General features: G+C 42.3%; 5 protein-coding genes across 6 annotated transcripts; 4 read left to right on the forward strand and 1 right to left on the reverse strand.

The window, feature by feature from the left end:
* Positions 1-82: 82 nt before the first annotated feature.
* LOC108602051 lies at positions 83-934 on the reverse strand. The gene has a single exon (XM_017990063.1). It carries the CDS (start codon positions 911-913, stop codon positions 155-157), a length of 759 nt encoding a protein of 252 aa, XP_017845552.1. The 5' UTR covers positions 914-934; the 3' UTR covers positions 83-154.
* Positions 935-978: 44 nt separating this feature from the next.
* LOC108602050 (uncharacterized protein CG45076-like) lies at positions 979-1,942 on the forward strand. 2 transcript variants are annotated; one of them, XM_017990061.1, is made up of 2 exons: positions 979-1,093; positions 1,145-1,942. In XM_017990061.1, the coding sequence occupies exons 1-2, from the start codon at positions 1,004-1,006 to the stop codon at positions 1,880-1,882; spliced, it is 828 nt and encodes a 275-aa protein (XP_017845550.1). In that variant the 5' UTR covers positions 979-1,003; the 3' UTR covers positions 1,883-1,942. The 2 variants fall into 2 exon arrangements, with proteins under 2 accessions (XP_017845550.1, XP_017845551.1); XM_017990062.1 differs by having other exon boundaries at positions 1,024-1,093; positions 1,153-1,942.
* Positions 1,943-2,048: 106 nt separating this feature from the next.
* Positions 2,049-2,811, forward strand: LOC108602577 (tol-Pal system protein TolA). Its single transcript, XM_017990715.1, has one exon. It carries the CDS (start codon positions 2,072-2,074, stop codon positions 2,786-2,788), a length of 717 nt encoding a protein of 238 aa, XP_017846204.1. The 5' UTR covers positions 2,049-2,071; the 3' UTR covers positions 2,789-2,811.
* A 112-nt stretch (positions 2,812-2,923) lies between these two features.
* On the forward strand, positions 2,924-3,738 carry LOC108602500 (CG14841). Its single transcript, XM_017990628.1, has one exon. The coding sequence runs from the start codon at positions 2,958-2,960 to the stop codon at positions 3,648-3,650; it is 693 nt and encodes a 230-aa protein (XP_017846117.1). The 5' UTR covers positions 2,924-2,957; the 3' UTR covers positions 3,651-3,738.
* A 302-nt stretch (positions 3,739-4,040) lies between these two features.
* LOC108602150 (methionine--tRNA ligase, mitochondrial) lies at positions 4,041-10,898 on the forward strand. Its single transcript, XM_017990183.2, has 6 exons — positions 4,041-4,180; positions 4,255-4,535; positions 4,591-5,013; positions 5,068-5,332; positions 9,973-10,170; positions 10,367-10,898. Exons 1-6 carry the CDS (start codon positions 4,087-4,089, stop codon positions 10,840-10,842), a joined length of 1,737 nt encoding a protein of 578 aa, XP_017845672.1. The 5' UTR covers positions 4,041-4,086; the 3' UTR covers positions 10,843-10,898.
* The last annotated feature ends 9,526 nt before the right edge of the window (positions 10,899-20,424 follow it).

Genomic DNA, 20,424 nt, shown 5'->3' on the forward strand with positions numbered 1-20,424 from the left:
ATTTTAACAAATTTGATTTGCATTTAATTTTACTACCATTGATTAAAAATTGTAATAAACTCACTGTTCACTGTTTTTCTTTTTTATAATTGAGAGAGAGAGAGAGAGTAAACGCTATCAAAATATAAATTAATAAAACACAATGAAATGTTGTTCAGGTCGTGTTGCGATTGCTTGTGCGCCGCTTGGCCTCAGTTGCCGCCGCCATTGCTCTGTTGGCCTGGCTCTTGGTTTTGTTGTAATCATGGCGTGCATCGCTTAGCTGTCGCAGCAGCATTTCCACGCGATTCTGAGCCGCCTCCACCAGCGCCGCCTTGTCGTTCATCGAGTGCTGACAGACAGTGGACACCTGCTCGGAGCTATCAAAGTTCTCACGCGCCAGCTTCAGGCCCGCATTGAGCAGCTTCAGCTCCTCCTTGGCCTGTTGCAATGCTCTACATGACAGCTGACTGTTGTATTCGGCTGTGATTAGCTCATGTGACTCCTCCTGCACCACAATCTCCGCCTCGCGCACCTCCATTTCCAGCTGCTGCAGCAGCTGATGCTTGGCGGCCATTGCTGCCAGCGCTGCCTTGGCGGCGATGCTTGCCTTCTCCGCATACTCCAACTTAATACGCTCAGATGCCACTCGAACGGCGCTGGCCATTTCGTCATTGGCTTTCGTTGCCTCCTGTGCCGCCTTTGCTGCAATGTTTGTCACCACAAACTTTCCCTGCTTCGCGGTTACAGGTGACTTTTGCTTGCAGTCGCTCTCGGTTCGTTTGCAACTCTCCTGGCCATCGCTATCTTCTGCATATAGTGACATCAAACGCTTGTGCCGCAGCATGTGCCGCCTGCTGTGGCTCAATGCAGACAATTGTACAATCAGAGCTGTGAATATAAAAAGCCACATGACTTTATATATTGCTCGCATTTTCCGTTATGTCAAATCAAGATTTACCCTTCAAACAAGCGCCTGACATTTGGCTATAACTCAAACATGAATCCATAAAGCTGCGCCAAAATGCTCTCGACTTATTTAATCGCACTACTGCTCATCAGTATGGTCTGCTTAACCGAGTGCTTTCGCCTGCGACATCACCACAACAACAAGGTCAGTACAAGGTCGTCAATTAAAAGATTCACAACTTATATTATTTGCTAGATTTATAGCAAGCGCGAGCTTGACTTGCAGCCGCGGCTGGCGGGTGGCTGCTCGTTCGATACGAAAACCTCAATGCAAGGAAACGTCTGTGAAAAAATTGGCCAAGATTCAAAATGTAGCCAAGAGCCAAAAGGTGATCCTAAGGCCAAGGCAGCAAGTATTGCAGTAAAGGCAGCGCAGGAAGCTAAAGCCGCTAGTGATGCACAAAATGCTGCCGCAGAGGCAGCCGCCTCGCAGGTAAAGACGGAGCTGGCCGATAAGGCGATGCAATCGGCGCGTGCCGCTGAAGCAGCGCTGGCGGGCAAGCAACAAATCGTGGAGCAACTGTGTCACGAGCAACACGAGGCAGAGTCTGTGGTACAGGAGGTCTCCTCATCTCTACAGAACACGCAGACGAATGCAGAGCTGGCCCAGACAGCTGCAGGCGAAGCTAAGGTGCAGGTTGGTTTCCTAGTGCGACTTATCGAGGCTGCCAAGCAGAATTTGGGCAATATTGAAAACGTCGCTGTTGGTGCCCAACAAGAGCTCACCGAAAAGGGCCAGCTGCTGGAGGCAGCCAAGAATCGTGTGGAGACCATCAACCAGCAGCTTATAAGTGCCAAGCAGGACTTCGAGAGGACCAAACAGGCGGCCTACAAAGCAGCCTGTGCGGCAGTGGAAGCCAAACAGAAGGCACAGAAGAATAGACGCAGCGCCTGCTACCCAAGCGCCGAGTTAGGCAGCCTGGAATATATGTAATATTGTTATTTATATTTTCTGTTTGCTTAAATATATTTATACGAGAACAAAGGCCATACCAGAGGACCTAAGAATTCTATTCGATTATAGTTGATTTTTGCCTGTAGCCCAACTAAGTGTGCTATGAATTTTTAAAGTCTGTCATATCAAACTTGTTTCAGATCAAGTCTATCAATTGTTGTTGAAAATATGTATTGCCAAAAAGTGTTTCTTGTTGTATGGTTATGTCTTATAGCCTTGTGGGCCATCAAAGCCGACTGTCCAAGCGAGAAGAATGAGAGCCAGTCGCAGCCGCAGCGCAAAAGTAATTCAAGATCCAAGGCTTCCAACATTGCGCAGAAGGCAGCAGAAGAGGCAAGGGCTGCGAGTGATGCACAATCAGCCGCCGCAGAAGCAGCTGCCACACAGGTCAAAACCGAACTGGCTGACAAGGCAGCACAGTCGGCACGTGCCGCTGAAGCCGCGCTGGCGGGCAAGCAACAACTTGTGGAACAGCTACTGGTAGAAGTTAATGAAGCGGAAGCTGTGGTGGCTGATGTAACGACCTCGCTGCAGGCTACACAAACCAATGCCAATGCAGCCTCGCAGGCCGCTGTGGAGGCGCAGAATCAACTTGCGCGACTAAAGCGCCTGGTGGCCTGCACGCAAAACAGTGTTGCCAATATAGAAGGTGTGGCGAATGGTGCACAGCAGGAGCTCACGGAGAAGACACAGCTGCTGGAGGCGGCCAAAAATCGTGTGGAGAGCCTAATTCGTCAATTAAAAGCGGCTAAGCAAGACTTTGAGGTCACCAAGCAGGCGGCATATAAAGCTGCGTGTGCTGCAGTCGAAGCCAAGCAGAAGGCTCAAAGAAATCGTCGTATGATCTATAAAGCTAAGCATTGTAAAAATAAAATGTTCAATTAAAACAATAAGAAGCCTCCGTTGTAACGAAGGGTCTCCAATATCTCAACAAATAGCTTTATCTAATTCATCTCCACTTAGATTATAACCTAGCAAGGCTATGAAAAACTTTATTAGCTTAGTAAGGCTCAGTAAGCATTAAAATAACTTTGCTTATTGTAGAGCTTCAAAAATGAATTCTCGTTTTTTGATATTTTTTCTAATTTATTTACTGTGCCCATATACAATGGCTCTTGGTATGGACAGTATGGACTGCAGCCCCAAGTCTAAAGACAAGTGTCCTCCCGAGACAACACAGCATTTGAGCAATGGAAATCCCAAACAAAAGGCTTCTAGCATTGCGCAGAAAGCAGCTCAGGAAGCAAAGGCTGCTAGTGATGCACAAATGGCGGCTGCTGAGGCAGCGTCCACGCATGTCAAGCTTGAGCTGGCCGAGAAGGCGGCACAGTCGGCTAAAGCCGCCGAGGCAGCACTAGCGGGCAAGCAGCAAATTATGGAGCAGTTCACACAGGAAGTGGCCGAGGCAGAGTCTGTGGTAGGTGAAGTCTCGAATTCGCTACAGAGCACACAAACGAATGCGAATGCTGCAGCGCAGGCACTGTCCGAAGCAACGGAGCAGCTAGCAGAGCTGAAGCGTCTAGTGGCCGCCGGTACCAGCAATCTAGCTAACATTGAAAGTGTGACAAATGGAGCGCAGCAGGCTCTGACTGAAAAGACACAGCTGTTGGAGGCGGCCAAGACTCGTGTAGAAAGCTTAAATCGACAGCTCTTAGAAGCTAGAGATGACTTTGAGAAAACTAAGAAAGCAGCCTATAAAGCGGCTTGTGCAGCAGTTGAAGCTAAGCAAAAGGCACAAAAACCTTAAAAACAAAACACGTATTAATGCTGACAATGCTTTTGCATACAAACTATGTATAGTTTGAATTTTAAAAATCCGTTGAATAAAGTTATCGTTAAAGAAAATAAATAAGTAAATCGATAAGTATAAAACGTGCCGCCACAGCAGCAGCGAACAGCTGATTTGACTCTGGCTATCAACATTTTAAAAAAGCTAAACATTTTAAGAAAGAGTTTACAACTTGCAATTGATTTAAATAAATCACATGGATACAGAAGTTGGTCAAGCTGATGGAAACATACATTTCTCTCAGCTAGAGTTTAATCTTGTTAGCCGCTTTATGATAATTTCACATTCGTCCAAACGTCAGATCTGTTGGTTAAAAGCTGAGTTGGCATCACTATTAACCGGCAAAGTGTTTTTGTTATGCATTTATAAATTGTGTTTATTATTAGATAACGTTATGTTAGTAAGAAAAATAAATTATTTCCGCCTATTGGGCACACGACTAAGCAGCTCTCATTATGTGACAACACCAATATTCTATGTCAACGCAGGTGAGACAATGTGAGATATAACTCAATCTAAGAGCCTTGTAATACCCTGTAATGTGAAATGTTTTTTAATGCAGCGCCGCATATTGGTCATCTATACTCTGCTGTTATAGCTGATGCACATTGTCGCTATCAGCGACTGCGTTATCCCGACAGCAATGTGCGTCTCTGCACTGGCACGGACGAGCATGGCACGAAGATTCAACAGGCGGCAGCCACACACAAAGTGCCAGTTGCACAGTACTGCGATGAGATATCGGAACGTTACCGCCATGTGTTTGGACTGGCGGGCATAGCGCATGATGACTTTATACGCACCACAGAGCAGCGACACAAAGAAGCTGTTGCGCACTTTTGGGTAATGTTAATTCATTTATTTAGTTGCTTGCCCATATTAAACACATGTCGTTTAGCAAAGGCTTCAGGCACGTGGACACATTTACTCGGCTGCGTATAGCGGCTGGTATTGTGTATCGGATGAAACATTTCTGACTGACTCACAGCTGCGCCTGGACGAGAGCAGCGGCATACGTCACTCCCTAGAGTCCGGACATCCGGTGGAGTGGACTGAGGAAACTAATTATATGTTTCGCCTGTCACAATTTCAAGATGATGTGCGCCATTGGGTGCAGCAAGAGGCGCGCATTAGACCAGCCAAGTTTGAGAAAATATTGCTGGACACGCTAAGCGAGCAGCTGCCCGATGTGTCCGTATCCAGACCCTCAAATCGTGTGCATTGGGCTATACCCGTGCCCAATGATGAGACACAAACCGTCTACGTTTGGCTGGATGCTTTAATAAACTATCTCAGCTCGCTGGGCTATCCCAATGAACAGGTGAATTGATTTATTATGCTAAAATATATGCTAATGCCAACAGTCTGTTTTTAGTATCTAGCACATTGGCCGCCAGCACAGCAAATCATTGGCAAGGACATACTTAAATTTCACGGCATTTACTGGCCTGCATTTCTTATAGCCGCTGGCTTGGAGCCACCAAGGCAGCTTTATGTGCACTCCCACTGGACAGTAGATGGGCAAAAGATGTCGAAGAGCAAGCATAATGTAGTGGATCCCCTGCAAGCTGCCCAGCAGTATACGATGGAGGGTCTACGCTACTTTCTGCTGCGCGAGGGCGTGGCACACAGTGATGGCAGTGAGTAGATGCAACTGAAATCAATCTTGGCTGCAGCTGTTGGACAGCCGACACTTGGGCCACACTCATTCATACCGAAACATACAGAGACACATGTGTATGCAAATATGAATGGACCGCCCTCGTCACTTGGTTGATTTTGTTAGTTTGGCTCGTACCTTATTTCGAATTTGCATTTCAATTTTATGCCAGCATAATAACAACAACAACAACGACAACGATGAAACTTTTGCGTCTGGCAGCAGTAGCTGCTGCTTCAGCTCGTCAGATCGACTTTTGTTTATTCGGTAGCAAAGTTTTTGGTATCTTGAACTTGGCTTAAGATTCGAGGCATTTGCATAAGAGCATCAACTGGGCTCAGGGCCAGCGCCCTCGACTAAACAAAGTTGTAAAGCTAAGGCAAGTTTTAGGCAAACTATGATTAGTTTATTGTGCCTTGGCTAATAAGTAATTGTAGCATACACACAATTTCACAAACTTTCTGCTTATCTAAGCCCTTTATTTGCAGCAGGCAGCAACTTATGTCAATTCCTGTCTTAACGGGCGGGCCCACAAAATTTTAACCAAAAGCAATTAATACGCCTCAGTACATTGCCAACATGCTATTGTTGTGGTTAGCTGTAGTCATCACTTGTCACGCACACACAACTCTTTGAATTTGATTGATTCCTTAACCTTTTTGACTGCGTAATTTGCATACGCCGTACACACACAGCAGGATATTTGGCTTGGCTTTGTTTGCGCCGAAAATTCAAATTAAATTTTCAATTTTCAATTATTAACAGCTTTAGCTTGGCGCCTTCTGCACTTCATTTCATTTAATATACACATATTCAATTTGTGTTTGCAGTTTTTCGGGCACCGTTGATGAGCTGCTGCTGCTGCTGCTGCTCGACGAGCTCTTTGACTTCCACTTTGTTGCTTCCATGTTTTTTTTTATGGCCTGTTTCACCTTGCGGCTAATTTAATTGCATTTTTATTGCATTTTGCCAGCGTCTCGTTAATATTGTGCATATTAAAAATTGCCAAGGGCGCTGTGTCTACAAAATTGAATTAAGCAACTTTGGTGCACGGGCGTGGGCTTTAGCGTTGCTCAACATTAAGCATACGCACTGTTGTGCCCTTGGGCAAAACACATTTCAATATTCATTTCAATAAAGTTGTGCAATGTGCTCGATTATTCCTAGCGGCATTGATTGGTGACATCCGCTGCCAGCAGAACATCGTTTGAACATTTTTATGTTGGCCACCGCTCACGTTAGCGTCAACAGCTATCATTGGCATTAAGCGAGAGAGAGAGAGAGCGAGAGCGAGAGCAACATCATTAAGTGCGCAACTTTTCATTATCAGCAATTTAATTTTGAATTTGCCGTTGGCGCACTTCCGCTAAGCGCAGGCCAAGCAAGAGCAACAAGGATACACTGAAACTGCATTTGAAAGTGTGCGTAGCGAAAAAAAAAGTTTTATACAATGAGCGCTGTTGAATGCCACCCAAGGCGGCAATCTATTTAATTGGCATTTGCTTTAAGAATTTAAAGCGTGCAATACTTTCAGAAACTTTTATAATTCTGCATTTATCATGTCTTAATTATCAAAAGGCAAAAGTTGTGCAAGTGTTATGAGGTCATAAAGCCAAGATTAATATAATCCAAGCACACACACAATTATAAATTGAGCTTTGGCTTAAAGTCGCATCAACTCTTGATTGCCTGGGGCGAATTCACAGCTTGCATTAAATATTTGACGCCTGCAAGTTTGCTCTGCAACCCAGACAAACAAACGAACACACACACACACACATTAAAAAACTAAAATATTTTGAGTCTGACGCCTGCGGGCTGCGTTAAATTTTTCAGCAGTGTGCAAAAAGTTTTTGTTTGGTTGACAAGTAATTCCAACAATTTAAGTTGCAGCAGCAGCAACAAGCAACAAGAATGTGCCACGTAGGAAAATATTATTTATGTGATGCCAAATAAATGCAACAACATTTGTTATCAAAGCGGCCGGCAAGTTGGCTCTGCGACTCCGACTTCGACTGCGGTACGTGTAGCTTTGCGGAACTTTGTTCAAATTGCTGTTGCTATCGGTCTACACGTGCCCGCAGGAGTTGAGTGCACTTGCAATTTGTAGTTGCACACGTAAGCAGTTAAAAGCAACTTGGCGCGCTCTGCTCGGCTAGAATTGAGATTGCAATTGCAATTGCTGTACTCGCGGCAACAACACATGTTGCAACTGCCTGGCTTGATATGTAATTGCATTAAAAACTAACGCTCAGCTCGGCATAATTGTGCTGCCAACAAATGGCCTTGAAGTGGGGCCAACTGATGCATGCAAAGTGCATGGCCCGCATTACAATTTACACACACACACACAACAAATTTTACATGTGCAATTTCAATTTCAATTGCAATTGATTTTAGACGAATGCCAAACGGCAACAGTGCGCAGTGCACTCAAAATCAAATGTCGCTCAGCTCGAAATGAAATTCAACACTTGTTCAAGTATATTGCATAAATTTGTTATACGCGCTGCTCGCTAGAAATTCAAACAAAGCGGGTATTTACAGCAGTTTGCATTAAAAACAGAAATTAGCAAATTGATTGCATATTTTTAAAATAGCAAAAGTTTCGAGCATGTTAACAAGCGAAGGCTTTAACTTTAGTGCAGGATATGCAACAAACTAGCAAACTGCTCAATAAAGTTTCACCTACAACTACAAGCAGACGTGGCCGCCATTCAAATGCAGCATGTTGGCAACTTGACTTTTGCGACGGCTGCTTGCCAAAAGTTGCAGCAGCAGCAGCAGCAGCTGTAGCAACGACATGCAATACAATTGCATTAATGATGTCGTGCGCTGAGAAGTAGGCAACAGTTTTTGGCAGCTACAGCTGCTTTGGCTCCCAAAAACTCGTGTCCTAACCAAACCTCAGGTTACATTTGCCAACAAGCAGACGCATGCATATGCATTTGTTTTTATGGTTACTCAAGTTCATGCAGCATGCAACTGCCATGCCCCCGACCACATAAAGTTTAAATAACAAGCGCAATTGTTTCAAAAGTTGAACACACGCAGCCACTAGCTGCATAAAATTTGCTTTGGCCCCAAACTAATTAGCACACAATTAATTTCGTCGCCGGTAACCGCCAATCAAGTGTCAGCTACAAAAGTTGAAGAGGTGTCAGAATATGTGTTTTAAAAATATTTGCGCATGCGACAAAATTTTAATTACCACCGAGCGCGCCTACAATTGACAGCAGCAATTGTTGTAAAATTTGTGCAACGGCCACACTTGATTGCCGCCCATTGTCATTTGCGGGCTGCAAATCGCTTGCATATATACGCATAGTATAGTGTAGTGTGTAAATTAATTAACGTTTGCGAAAATTTGACCAAACTCAAATGACAGCTGCCAGTTGCTCCGCATAATGAAGCCGATAAGTCCCGCCCGGCGCACAGTCAACAATTAGCCATAATACGACGCAGCAGGTAACTCTCTATGGCAGCCACATAGCTATAGCTAATTGTCGTTCATTTATTCATGCAAATTGCTCTGCATGCACTTAGAGCGCAACTAGACTGCAGCTATAATTGTAGCGCTAACTAAAATCTATAGTTATTTTATTAAGTGAACTTGCTTTTTTTTTATATATTTATACAGCCTTTTTAGCTATGCAAATTGTTTACGTTGCTTAAATCCGCTTGTTTCACTAAGCGACTTAAAATATTTGCCGCAGATTTAGTAAATGCGATTTTTTCAAGCTCGAACAGCAGCAACAGTTGCTACCCACAACCCTTTTGGCTGTTCACTCGATTCGATTTTGTTAGCTGCCTGGCTGCGTGGGTTTATCTACGGTCAACCTTTGAACGCTCTAATTCCCAACCGACCGACCCACCCAACGACCAAGTGTTCTTCTTATTTTATTTGTAAATTTTGTGTGTGCGCTCTAATCCCTTTAATGGTCAGGCTGCTTGAATGGGTTGAATGCTTAGCCACAAAGTCACATTGCTCATTCGCCATGTGCAACATAGGCAAAATGTACTCTAATGAGCACTGCCGACTAAAATGAAATATGTATATAGAAATACAGGGTGTCGCTACATGTTGTGTATGCACTTCAAGTGGCTGCATCGATTGACTTTCCAACCAAATTTTGAAAGCATTAATTGGAAATTACATTTCATTTAAGCAAATTTCAATAAGCATTTGCTTACATTTACTTTTATAATTGTTTTAGACATAAATAGATTGCAATTTATTCATTTTAAAGTAGTACAAATTACTACTAAAGAAGTACTAACTTTAAGCTAAAGTAACTCAGATAACTCAGAGATGCAGATTAGATTATCAAGATTTGGGCTTGTTGTGCAAACGGAACTGAGACTTAAGCAATTATTCACATTAAATAAGTGACTGATTTTAATGGCAATTTAATTGTTTGGAATGATTTTCATAGAGCGATCATTGAGCAGTCGGCAATAGATAGTAATTGATTAATTAATGCCACTCTTTACAAGAAGATTGTAGGCTAGGCTTTCAGCTATCGCTTCTCAGTATTCATTTTGGGCAAGAGATCATGCGACACCCTGTATGCCTGTAAGTCGGCCGACTGCTTTGCTAACAAGTTAATATCTTTGCAGATTTCAGTCACGTGAAGGCGCTGCGCATACTTAACTCGGAACTGGCGGATACCTTGGGCAATCTGTTATCGCGCGCCTGTGCCAAGACGCTGAATCCGCAACAAATATATCCTAGCCCACATGTTGAGCACTTGACGGCGCTGCTGCAGGAGCTGGATGCGGCCAAGCGTTTGCAGGAGCTGCTGCTGCAGTTGGCGGGTAAGTCAGCGTGTCAGTCATTTTAATATTTAACCAAGGCACACACTGAAGTGGCTGCTGTGTCGGAGCGAGATGTTGTCGACAGGCAGAGGCAGGCACATACTTCCGGCCAATAACTAAGCTATAAGTGCACTTGTGAGTGCGGCGAGGTATAAATATGAAAAGTAATGCCTTCCATTACCATTTGCATTTACAGCACGCTGCGAAGAGCACTATGAGTGCAATCACTTCCACTTGGTGGCCGACACGACCATCGCAACGCTGCATGCTGCCAACAATTTCTTTGAGTGCGCCAAGCCCTGGGAGCTCAAGCCGGGCGGCAAGGCACCTAATGCGCCACGCCTTCAGACAATAATCGCCATCACAATGGATGCGTTGCGGCTTTGCGCCATTGTATTACAGCCAATGATACCGCAGCTAACCAGCCAGCTGCTCAATAAGCTCACTGTGCCCAGCTCCCAACGCAGCTGGCAGCATTTGTGTCTCAGCTCTGCCAGCAGCAGCAGTAGCAGCAGCAGCCACAGTCGACAGCTGGATGAGCAAAGCAATGCGTTGCTATTTCAGCGCATTGTGGAGCAGCAGGACAAGTCAACACAGCAGAAGCAGCAGCAGCAACAGCTGCCAGGCAAAGCGAAAAAGCAACGCAAAGCGACAGTTAAAGCAAATTCTTGAACTGAACAAGCCGAGCACGTAACCGTAATAAACTCCTACCCAAACTCAAGTAGTTACTCAACTTGTTTCTCTTTCTCACTCTATTCATATATATATATATATTATTCATAGCTATGAGCATTGTGACATTTATGAAATTGCGTTGGGTGGCCACGCAGCGTATGCTTAATCTAAATAGGCAACACAGTGGCCACAAATCAAAATGCAAGCAAATTTTATTGGCCGCACTTGGGAGCAACACGCTCATTAAAATCTACTTAATTATGACGCCAGCGCTACGAGATGCTGTCTCAATGGCATTCCGGCCTTTATATCAGCGCGCCAAAAATGTTGGTTATTTATTACACAAAATTGACATTCACTTGGATAGCAGACACAATATTTATGACACGCTGTGGCATGAGTAGGCTATTTAGAGCAGCTTAAAGCGTAAAGTGCTTGAGAACAAGAATTCTTAAGAGCTTAATTAGTTGTTGGCAAGCAAAGCGAACGACGGGCAGACCAGTTGTTAATTTATTTCAATTTGCCAGCGGGCACAACGCAAACGTCAAATGAGAATAAATGACTCAAATGCAAGCTGGCAACAAATATAAAGTAATGTAAGTATTAAGAGTGACTAAAACAAGCGATGAAAGTGCAACTGCTGCAACATTACGTATACGCAATATAGCATGTGTACTTTTTTATTATTTAATTGAATTCTCTGCATTGTATAAGTATTTAAAGCTTAGGTTCTATTAATTAACTACAGAATATTTGTTACGCCGTAGTCTCGCCTGATTGCTGACCTGGATTAGTTCACTAGCCAGGCTGCTCGCTTTGCAAGTTTTAAGCAGCAGTCAGCTTTAGCCAGTTGTTAGTTCGCTTTAATTGCAGCTGATGTGCAGCTTAACGTCTTGTCCCGCTTGTGGCCAACTGCATTTAGTGCAGCCTGGCAAACACGCAAACATTCTGACAGGTGAGGCTGTAAAAGCGCAAGCAATTTGCTCGAGTCTGTGCTGTGGAGTGTGGAGCGAGTTGTAGTGTAAACAGATTTGCAGGCGCGTCGTCTAATTAGCAACGTGCTTAAGCTTTAAGTGCAACTTTTATCAATCAATTAACGCAGTTGTACAAGTAGTTGAGCTCAAATTGAAATTAAAATTGTGCGTTCAAAAGCGGCAGACCGTTAATAAAATGCAAGTTGCTCGCGTATTCAAGTGGTTCGCCAGCTTGACTTGTTACCTTTTGCATAATAAATTTAATTATGCAGAATACCAGGCGCCTGCGGCAACACCAGCAGCAGCAACAGCAGTGCCAGCAACTCTTGTGGTAATATGGTTAATGATTGAGTTTTAATGCTGCTTAAACTTGAGCGCAAACATTAAGTGCCACATTGTAGCTGCTGCTGCTGCACTTTGATTAATTGCATATCTGCCTGGGCGCCCTCATGTGCCAGCGAATGCCGAATGGTTATAAATTAATTGCTTTGCTTGTAGCACTGGGCGAATGCGCAATATAGCGAACTTAAATGAATTAGTTTGTGCGCTAGCTTGTCTATCAATTGCAATTGAGAGTTACAGCTCAAATTGATTTCATTCATTGGCACTGGCAATGGCTAAATGCAATGCTATAGCCAAAAATGCAGCAAGGATTGTATGCGAAGTAGTTAAAGCAGCTGCACTTAGTCTGCGTTGATTGCTTGATATCCTAGTTGCTCGCCTTTCATAACCGAGAGAGTGTGCAGCTTATGGCGCTTTGATTAAAAACAGCAGCAGCAGCAGCAGCAGGAGCTTTAAATTTTGAGCTGCTGGCAACTTGATTGCTTAGTCAGCATGCAGCTGCACTTTCGACTGAGTGATGTTGCATGTTGCACATTTCATGGCAAAAGCGTGCGGCGTGCCATTTGTATTATGAACTGAATTTTAATTTAATGCCGCATGCACATTATAAATATTTGAATTATGCACATATAAAATTCGAGGCTTATATTTTATTATGCTCTTGTTATATTTTGGCAACACAAACAAAACATTTTGGCTTGCCCACACATACAGATTTCTAATTGAATAATTTACAAAATAAACACGCGCTTTGCGTGAATGCGGTTGCAAGTGCAACAAATTGCTGCGGCAAACAAGCACAAATACAAGCACACACAATGTTGCACATTAAGTAATTAAATGTGTAAAATTTAATGAGGCATATTCGAGTTTTAATTGGAATGCCGCGCTGTCAGGCTGCCAAAGTCGTAATTACCGCAGATGATAAAAATAAAAATTATACAAAGCAGGACGAGCGGCTTTGCTTTTCAATTGCACTTGAACTGCTGCTCGTTGGCTAGTCTGAGTCTGAGTGCTTAAAGACCCGAAGAAAAAAAAAAAAATGGGGCACTTTTGAACTGTTTTGCCGCTTCACATAATTTGTAATTAAATTCCACTACAAAGTGCTACAAAAATACTTAATCCTTTAACGCTCACTCACACACACAGACACACATACAAACTAAATACAAACTGATACACATGGTTGAGCAGTAGCAACAAGGACCAACACAAACTATGCCAGTCATAGTCGTAGCCAGCCATTTTATTTAAGGGGTGGCCAGCGTTTTATTTAAATATTTAACATAGCTGAGTGAGGGCTTAACGAACGTTTTGGTGAAAACTAAACTTACTGTTTATGCAATCAATCAAGTTTAACTTTTATACTCAATTTAAATTCAGCTTATGGTTTTTGCTTTATTGTGTTCAATTGATAATTAAAATTGATAAGTATTGATTGCTTTTCCAGGATGCAACTTTCATCCTAATTGGACATGCAACAAATAAGACTGAAATGCTTTACTCTCTATGCTGTCTATGATGCCTAAAACAAAGCTGCATTATTAAATTACATTACATTTTATTTCATGTTGTCTATTTTTGGCAATAAATTACAAATTTTGCCAAAAATCAATAGCAAATTAAAAATTCACAAATTGAGCAGGTATCATATAAATAATAAATACTCCCAGGGGTATAAAAAGGTATAAGCCTTCGTTAGCAGGATTTATTGCGTATACGCTCATTTGGCGCTAATTGTAAACTTATTAGAAAGCGAGGCAAGCTAAGTCGCTTAGAGTGAAGTGAAGTACAACAAAAATAAATTTTAAATATTTAATATTATTTTCCAAGAACTTGTTTTTATCATAGCCTGACTACGCCCCTGTTACTAGTCGTTAACCCTTATAATGAATTTTTTGTTGCCAGTCGAGTCGCCTCGGCTTTTGCTTTTTATTTTGCTGGCCAAACCCACAGCACACAGTCTGCTCTCCAGTCTGCTGGCAATCGCTGCAGTCGTTGCCAAAGTAAATATTTTACTATTTGAAGCATAGCTCCTGCCTGTGCTGTCGGCACAGCTGTAGTGCTCATAGAAAAGCAATATGTATGTAAAGAGAAGGCTCGGCTCGGCTCAGACTGCTTGCCATTTTATTTTGTAATATTTTGTCTTTTTTTTCAGGTCAAAATGTCGTAGAACTTTTATTAACCCTATGCCCAACGACTGTCTCCTGGCATATTTACACATGTTAAAGGTAGCATGACAGGTGCGTGTTGTTTGGGATTTAAACAAGCATTGAATGCGACTGGGATTTGGGGCAAAGTTAAAGCTTACGTGTTGCTGCTGCAGCTTTTAATTATCTGAGCGTAATTCAAGCGCCGACTTTTCATTAACTGCTCAAGTTTAGCTGCGTTAAATTAATTTTAGCAGTCAGCGACTGAACAGAATGCAATAAAAATGAGCTACAGTGTATAAATTCTATGCAAAATTGTAATTAGTAGCAGCGCTGAGACTGGAGACTGGCGACTGGCAAGGCTAAAGGTGTTGATGGCAGCCGACAAATAAATGCAGCCCAATTAATTTCTGCTTTAAAATTCACTTTGAGCGCACGTCAAGCAGCTTAAACTTCACTTTGAGTAAGCAAAGGCGACCGAGTCCAATTTATAAGCCTGAAGTCTGGCTTTTGAGCTGCACTAATGAGCGGCGGCGGCCATAACGGCGATTGTGGCAACTCTCGACTTCACTTGAATTGTAGTCATGGTGCATTGCTTTGGTTGAATACGTTACGCGCTGTATGGCTCAATTTTCAGAAGGACTAATTAATGCCACTCAACCTGGACGAGCGGTGCATGAGAGCACAAAGCCAATTAAAAAAGAGACACAGAAAAGCAAAAGCAAAGCTTAAATGCGCATTGTCACAATAAATCCACTTGACTTGTGCTCTCCCCTCCACACAGCAAAAACACAATTCGCCTCAACAGTTTGCCGCTGAGCCGCTTTAAATGTTATTGTTTCGATTTTGTGTAGCAACAACAGTAAGACAAGCAGCAGCAACTTGTGTTTTTCCATTTGTGGCAAAGCCAAGTGGCACACATATAAATCTCATCAATCAAATGGTATTGTACGCATAATATTATCTGCTCAAGTTACAAGCCAGAGCGCTCAGTTCTGAAGCACTTTAACTGAAGTTTATGGCTGGCAAATCTGTTTATCGAGTTTTTATTAAATACAAATTGAACCTGTGTATGCCGCGAGGCCAAGCTGCGCAACCCTTGAAACAGCTACCCGCCGGGCAGCGCTATAAATAAGTCGAAGCTGCAACACTAACATAGCTACACTTTCACTAACGTTATTTGCCTTTGATATTGTTATTGTTGCCAAACAGAAACCACGCTTTTGTTTTACGCTAAAAGCTGATTAACTTTCGTGAATGCTGCGTGAACTTAAAGCTCAACTTTTCAGCAAGCTTAGTGCTTGCATTGCTTGAGACCTTTTGCCCTTTCGCCGCTGGGCCTGTGCGTTTAATTAAGGCGCCTAATTACTTATGATAAGTTACCTTGGGAATGTTGGCCAAATGCAAATACCAAACAGTTGTTCTTACTTTCTACAGCAGCAACAGCAGCCGGCGGGCATATTGATTAGGTGCGTAAATACAGGCTAAGGGCGCTGAGCGCCATTTTGTGTCAATTATGTCGTATTGGCATTGGAGAGCAGCGCCACGCTAATGGTTTATGATTATTACGCGACAGGCCGTTGCCTGCCACTTGACATTTGTGTTGAAGCTGAAATTGAAAAAAAAAAAAAGAGCTCGCGCATTCGATGTCAAGTGTAGTTTGTGCCAGCGCAGGCCAAGCCAAGCCAAGCTGAGTTAGCATTAACACGAGCAGTTTTTGAGTTGGCAGTTAGAACGTTAAACACACTTGAGTTTGAGTTTGCTACAAGCGCAAAGTTTGCTGCCGCTGTCGATATTTGAAAAGTTGTTGTTAATTTGGCTTAAGCACTTGAGGCTGTGGCAGAAACTGAAATTTTGTGTAATTAACTGAAACGTAATAGACTCGCAACAACATAAAGTATGCGAGCAGTTAGAGTGTGCGGCAGGCTTAACAGACTGCTCAGAGTTATGCAAAAAGTTTATGCATAAAGTTTACAAACTAATCGATAAGTGAAATGAGGCGCAGGCAGACAGGCAAATGTATTTTTATGCCACATACGCACTGTAGGCCAGCTGAGCATGTCTATATGTCTGTGCGGCAAAGCATGACTAATGACAAGTGTGGCCAGCACATTGCGCTTAGCAAATAACAAAACATTAGTAAAAGACAGAGATAGAAAGTGAAATAAAGATAAATAACGTTTGAAATGCTGCTGCTGTTTTTCAACTGAAACGAAATTTGTTACACACTCGAATGATGCACAGCAGGCAATGCTGCTGCTGCTGCTGCTTCTGCTTATATGTGTATCTCTCAATCTACGCTTTGACCCCTTTCTCTATTGCTCTATATAAATAAAATAGGGTAGCTGCCGTGGCTGCTGAGCAGCAGCAGTGGCGACGACGACAACATCAACAGCATTAAGCAGCCACAGCGAAAACGAGCGCATTTGCAACATTTATTGAGTCGTTGAACGAGTTGAATGAGTTTGGTTGGGTTGAAGCTTTATTTTTAAACGTTCCACCAACAACTGGCGCCGACCGCCCGCCCGCCCAGCGACGCAACAAGGACTAAACGAGCGTACACAGTTTAAATATTGATTTCCGAGCAGCGACAAAACACAAACACATTCACGCACCCAATTTCCGTTATGTGTGTAGCTGTATTTGTGTAGCCAGCAACCACACAAATTGATAACAGTTGGCCAAAAAGGCAGCAACAGCAGTTTGTGCAATTTTTTTCGTCAACATCGTTGACATTTTTTATATAAATTGACAGTTTTATAAAAATGCATTTCAATAATAACAGCAATCAAAATGGAAAAAATATATAAATACTTTTAACAAGAATTAATCAAATTTCTGCAGCAAATCAAAGCAAATTAAGCCACAGCAAACTGCGCGCTTTAAAGGCCGCATAAAGTTTTGGCTTTAAGCATAGCCTTTGTCTGTTATGGTCGTCTTGTGAAGAGCTGATGACTTGAGGCAACATAAACACACACGCACACACACACACACACTGAGACGATAATGAGCCTCATTGGGCACCTTTGGGCCAATTGCTGTGCGCTTTATGGGCAGACTGACCAAAGCAGTGCTCTGATTAAAAGCCAAAAGGCGAATGGCCAACGCCAGATGCATTCGTTACGAAAACTTCAAGTTACATTTGCTCAGTTTATTGCAGCAACTCGGACTTGGGGCCACACTTAATCACAGTCTGTTACTTTAAAAACAAAATGTTTGAATTGCGCTGCGCTAGACACAGCGATTGTCAAGGGCGGTTTGCAAAATCGATTTGTCTTTAAGTGCAACAAAGTGACAGCAACCTAAAGCATGCAACATGCACAAGCAGCCAAGCCAAAGCCAAAGGAAGCGTGAGAAGCAGCAAGTGCAAGAGAGTCCGCGTTGTTGGCAATGCAAAGAGCAAAATGCTAAAATTGGTTTCACTTGGCAAAGCATGCGTGAAAATAATTCACTTTTGCAAAAGTTTCCGCTGCCTGGCTGGTTGGTTGGCTAGAAACTAGCAAAGCACACATTGCGTATGCTTAATAATGTTGTTAACATGAATTTAATTTTAATACCAGAGAATGACTTACGCACTAAGCTCGTAATTACGCTAGTAATTTATTGTTTATTTCTTGTGTTTTTCAGCTACAAAGTTAGGAATTTTACTAAGCCCCTTGGCTTACTTCACATACATTTGAAGTCCCCAACAAGTTTGGGCAATAAGCCACGCAAAGCAGCCGCAACTTCTGCCCTCTTAAGTCTTTCGCCTGCTCATTTATCGCAGTGACCTTGAACCTGTGCATACAGTGGACGCTTGCTTATTGGAATTGTAAGTATACGAGTCCGTTGACTCACATGTGAAGCTGAAAACTTTGAAAGGCTTTGCAAGTTGGTTTTAAATTAAAACTTTGTGTTACTTAAAATTGTTGTGCAAGTTAAATAAAGTTGCAAAGTTCTTTGCTGTATTTCTTTATTTAAATAACAGTGTTTTTTTTCTATTAACAAATAGCAATGGTTTTTAATGAAGACTGTTAGTTAAATGAATTGCTGAATATTCAAGCTACTTTGCATCTTTTATAATATAAAATTACACTCTAGCTTATTGTCACTTTGACAATTCTTATAATAATTATTTAATTTAACTAACTCTTTAGCACAATCAGTTATAATTTGTGCTGACAGAATTTATTTTTGTTTCCACTGTGCCTCAAAAATTTCTCATTATAGGCAAGGCTGCCACACACAATTTCGACAAGTACCTGCCAAGCCGTTGGCACGAGTATGTTTGTGTATCTGTATGTGTGTGTGTGTGCATTATATGTTGCACAAGTTGAGCTACTTATATGCATCAATAAACAAACATCAAATATTTATCTCTGTATATTGCACGAATATTCTGTAAGCCCTTTAACCTTTTGCTGCTTGCTGCTTCCCATTGTCAATTGCTGAGTATGAATTTCGATTTTTGCAGCTCTGCGCAGCAAGCTAAGAGCTGGCTAATGGCCTGGCTAAAGACAACTTTAAATAATACAGTCTGTGCTTATATTATTTACAGGCTGTAGTAGTTGCAGCACTCTGTACGGCTTGGCTAGCACATTGATTTCGATTTATCAACTTAGTGCAGAGAGCCTTCCAATCGTTTGGACCAACATGATTGATGTGTAGGCGCCAAGCACATCAATCACTTGCCAAGCGCTTCAATGATAATTTGATTGATTTTCTACAGCTCAGGCTGTAGCTGTAGCTAAAGCTTAAGCGTAGTAGCATTGACTTTAGACATACAGCTTACACTATATGCACTGGCAATAGAATTTCATTTATATATTTATTTTTGAGCAGCAATGCAGCTGCAAAGTTGCCCAAAGCCCAAGAGCGAACTACATCAGGCATGCGTCCACGAGTAGTTCGTGGCTTTGTAGCACTGCCATGCATAACGAAATAAGCTCAACCACTCGGCCACACACACACTCGCACCACCACTCGCCACTTGAGCTCAAGTAGTGGCTCTCTTTAATGTGGCCTCTTTTTGCATATTTTGTGTGCATAGCGACTTTGGCTTAAAGCTATTTTAGAATGATTGGCTTTTATGTCAATATGGAGAGTTTACTTGTCTATGCTTTTTGTTTGCTTGCTTGTTTCGGCATCAGCTTTTATTTTCGTTTTTCATTTTTATTTTTGCCTTGGCATTTCATTTTATCTGCCATCCAACGTTTGTTGCTTGAGTGCCAGCGCTCCACAGCAATAAAGCGCTATAAATATATACATGAAATTTTTTATATATCTATATTTTTTGTGTTGTTTGTTTTTGTGCTACCATTTTTGGCCTGCAGGCGTTGTCGCGAACATCGCACTAAGATGTCCTGTTTTTTGAAGAAATTTAATAGCCAGCTGGCAAATTAAATGGAAGCATTTAAAGCGCATGGACAGCTAATTCGAGTGTGTGTGAGTGTAGCTGAAAGAGATTTAAAAATAAACTTTTGCTTGCGCTTTGAATTTGTGTAAAAAGCAAATCATTTCGATTTATGGCTTTTACATTTATTTCTGCCTCTTTGTCTGCTGCCATAAATCTTGCTACTCACATTTTCACACACACACAAATACGAATGTGTGTGTGTGTGGTGTGTGGCAAACGCTTGCGTATTGAATTAAAACGGCAGCTTTTACTTTAGGGCACAAATCAAATTTTCACACCGTACAACAACATTTTGTACAACGAAAATCACATTTGCCATAAGTTATGCAAAAAGTGAAGCGTAAAATACACACACACACATCTCTTAAAATAATTGTGCGCACATAAATTGTGCGTCGCACCCGAAAGGCCGCAGCATAACTGATGAGCGGGCATTGTGGTGGGCAAGCGTTTTTGAATTGGAATTGTGTGGCCGGCAAGCAGTTGGGCAGCAACTGTTGCATTAAAGCTATCCACGCGCCATTGACTAACGAAAATTTATGTGCGCACATGTAACGTATACGCAATATTCAGCGCACAGATTTATGCAATACAAAGTGTAATTGAAGCCAAAATGTGGCTATTGCTTGAACAGCTAACAATTTTAATAATTAATTGCAATTCAATTGAACTGTCATATGTGCGCAGCAGCTGCTGTTTCCAAATATTTCGCTGCTGT

The sequence above is a fragment of the Drosophila busckii genome, chromosome 3R (assembly GCF_011750605.1).
Source record: "Drosophila busckii strain San Diego stock center, stock number 13000-0081.31 chromosome 3R, ASM1175060v1, whole genome shotgun sequence".
NCBI classification, from domain to species: Eukaryota; Metazoa; Arthropoda; class Insecta; order Diptera; family Drosophilidae; genus Drosophila; species Drosophila busckii.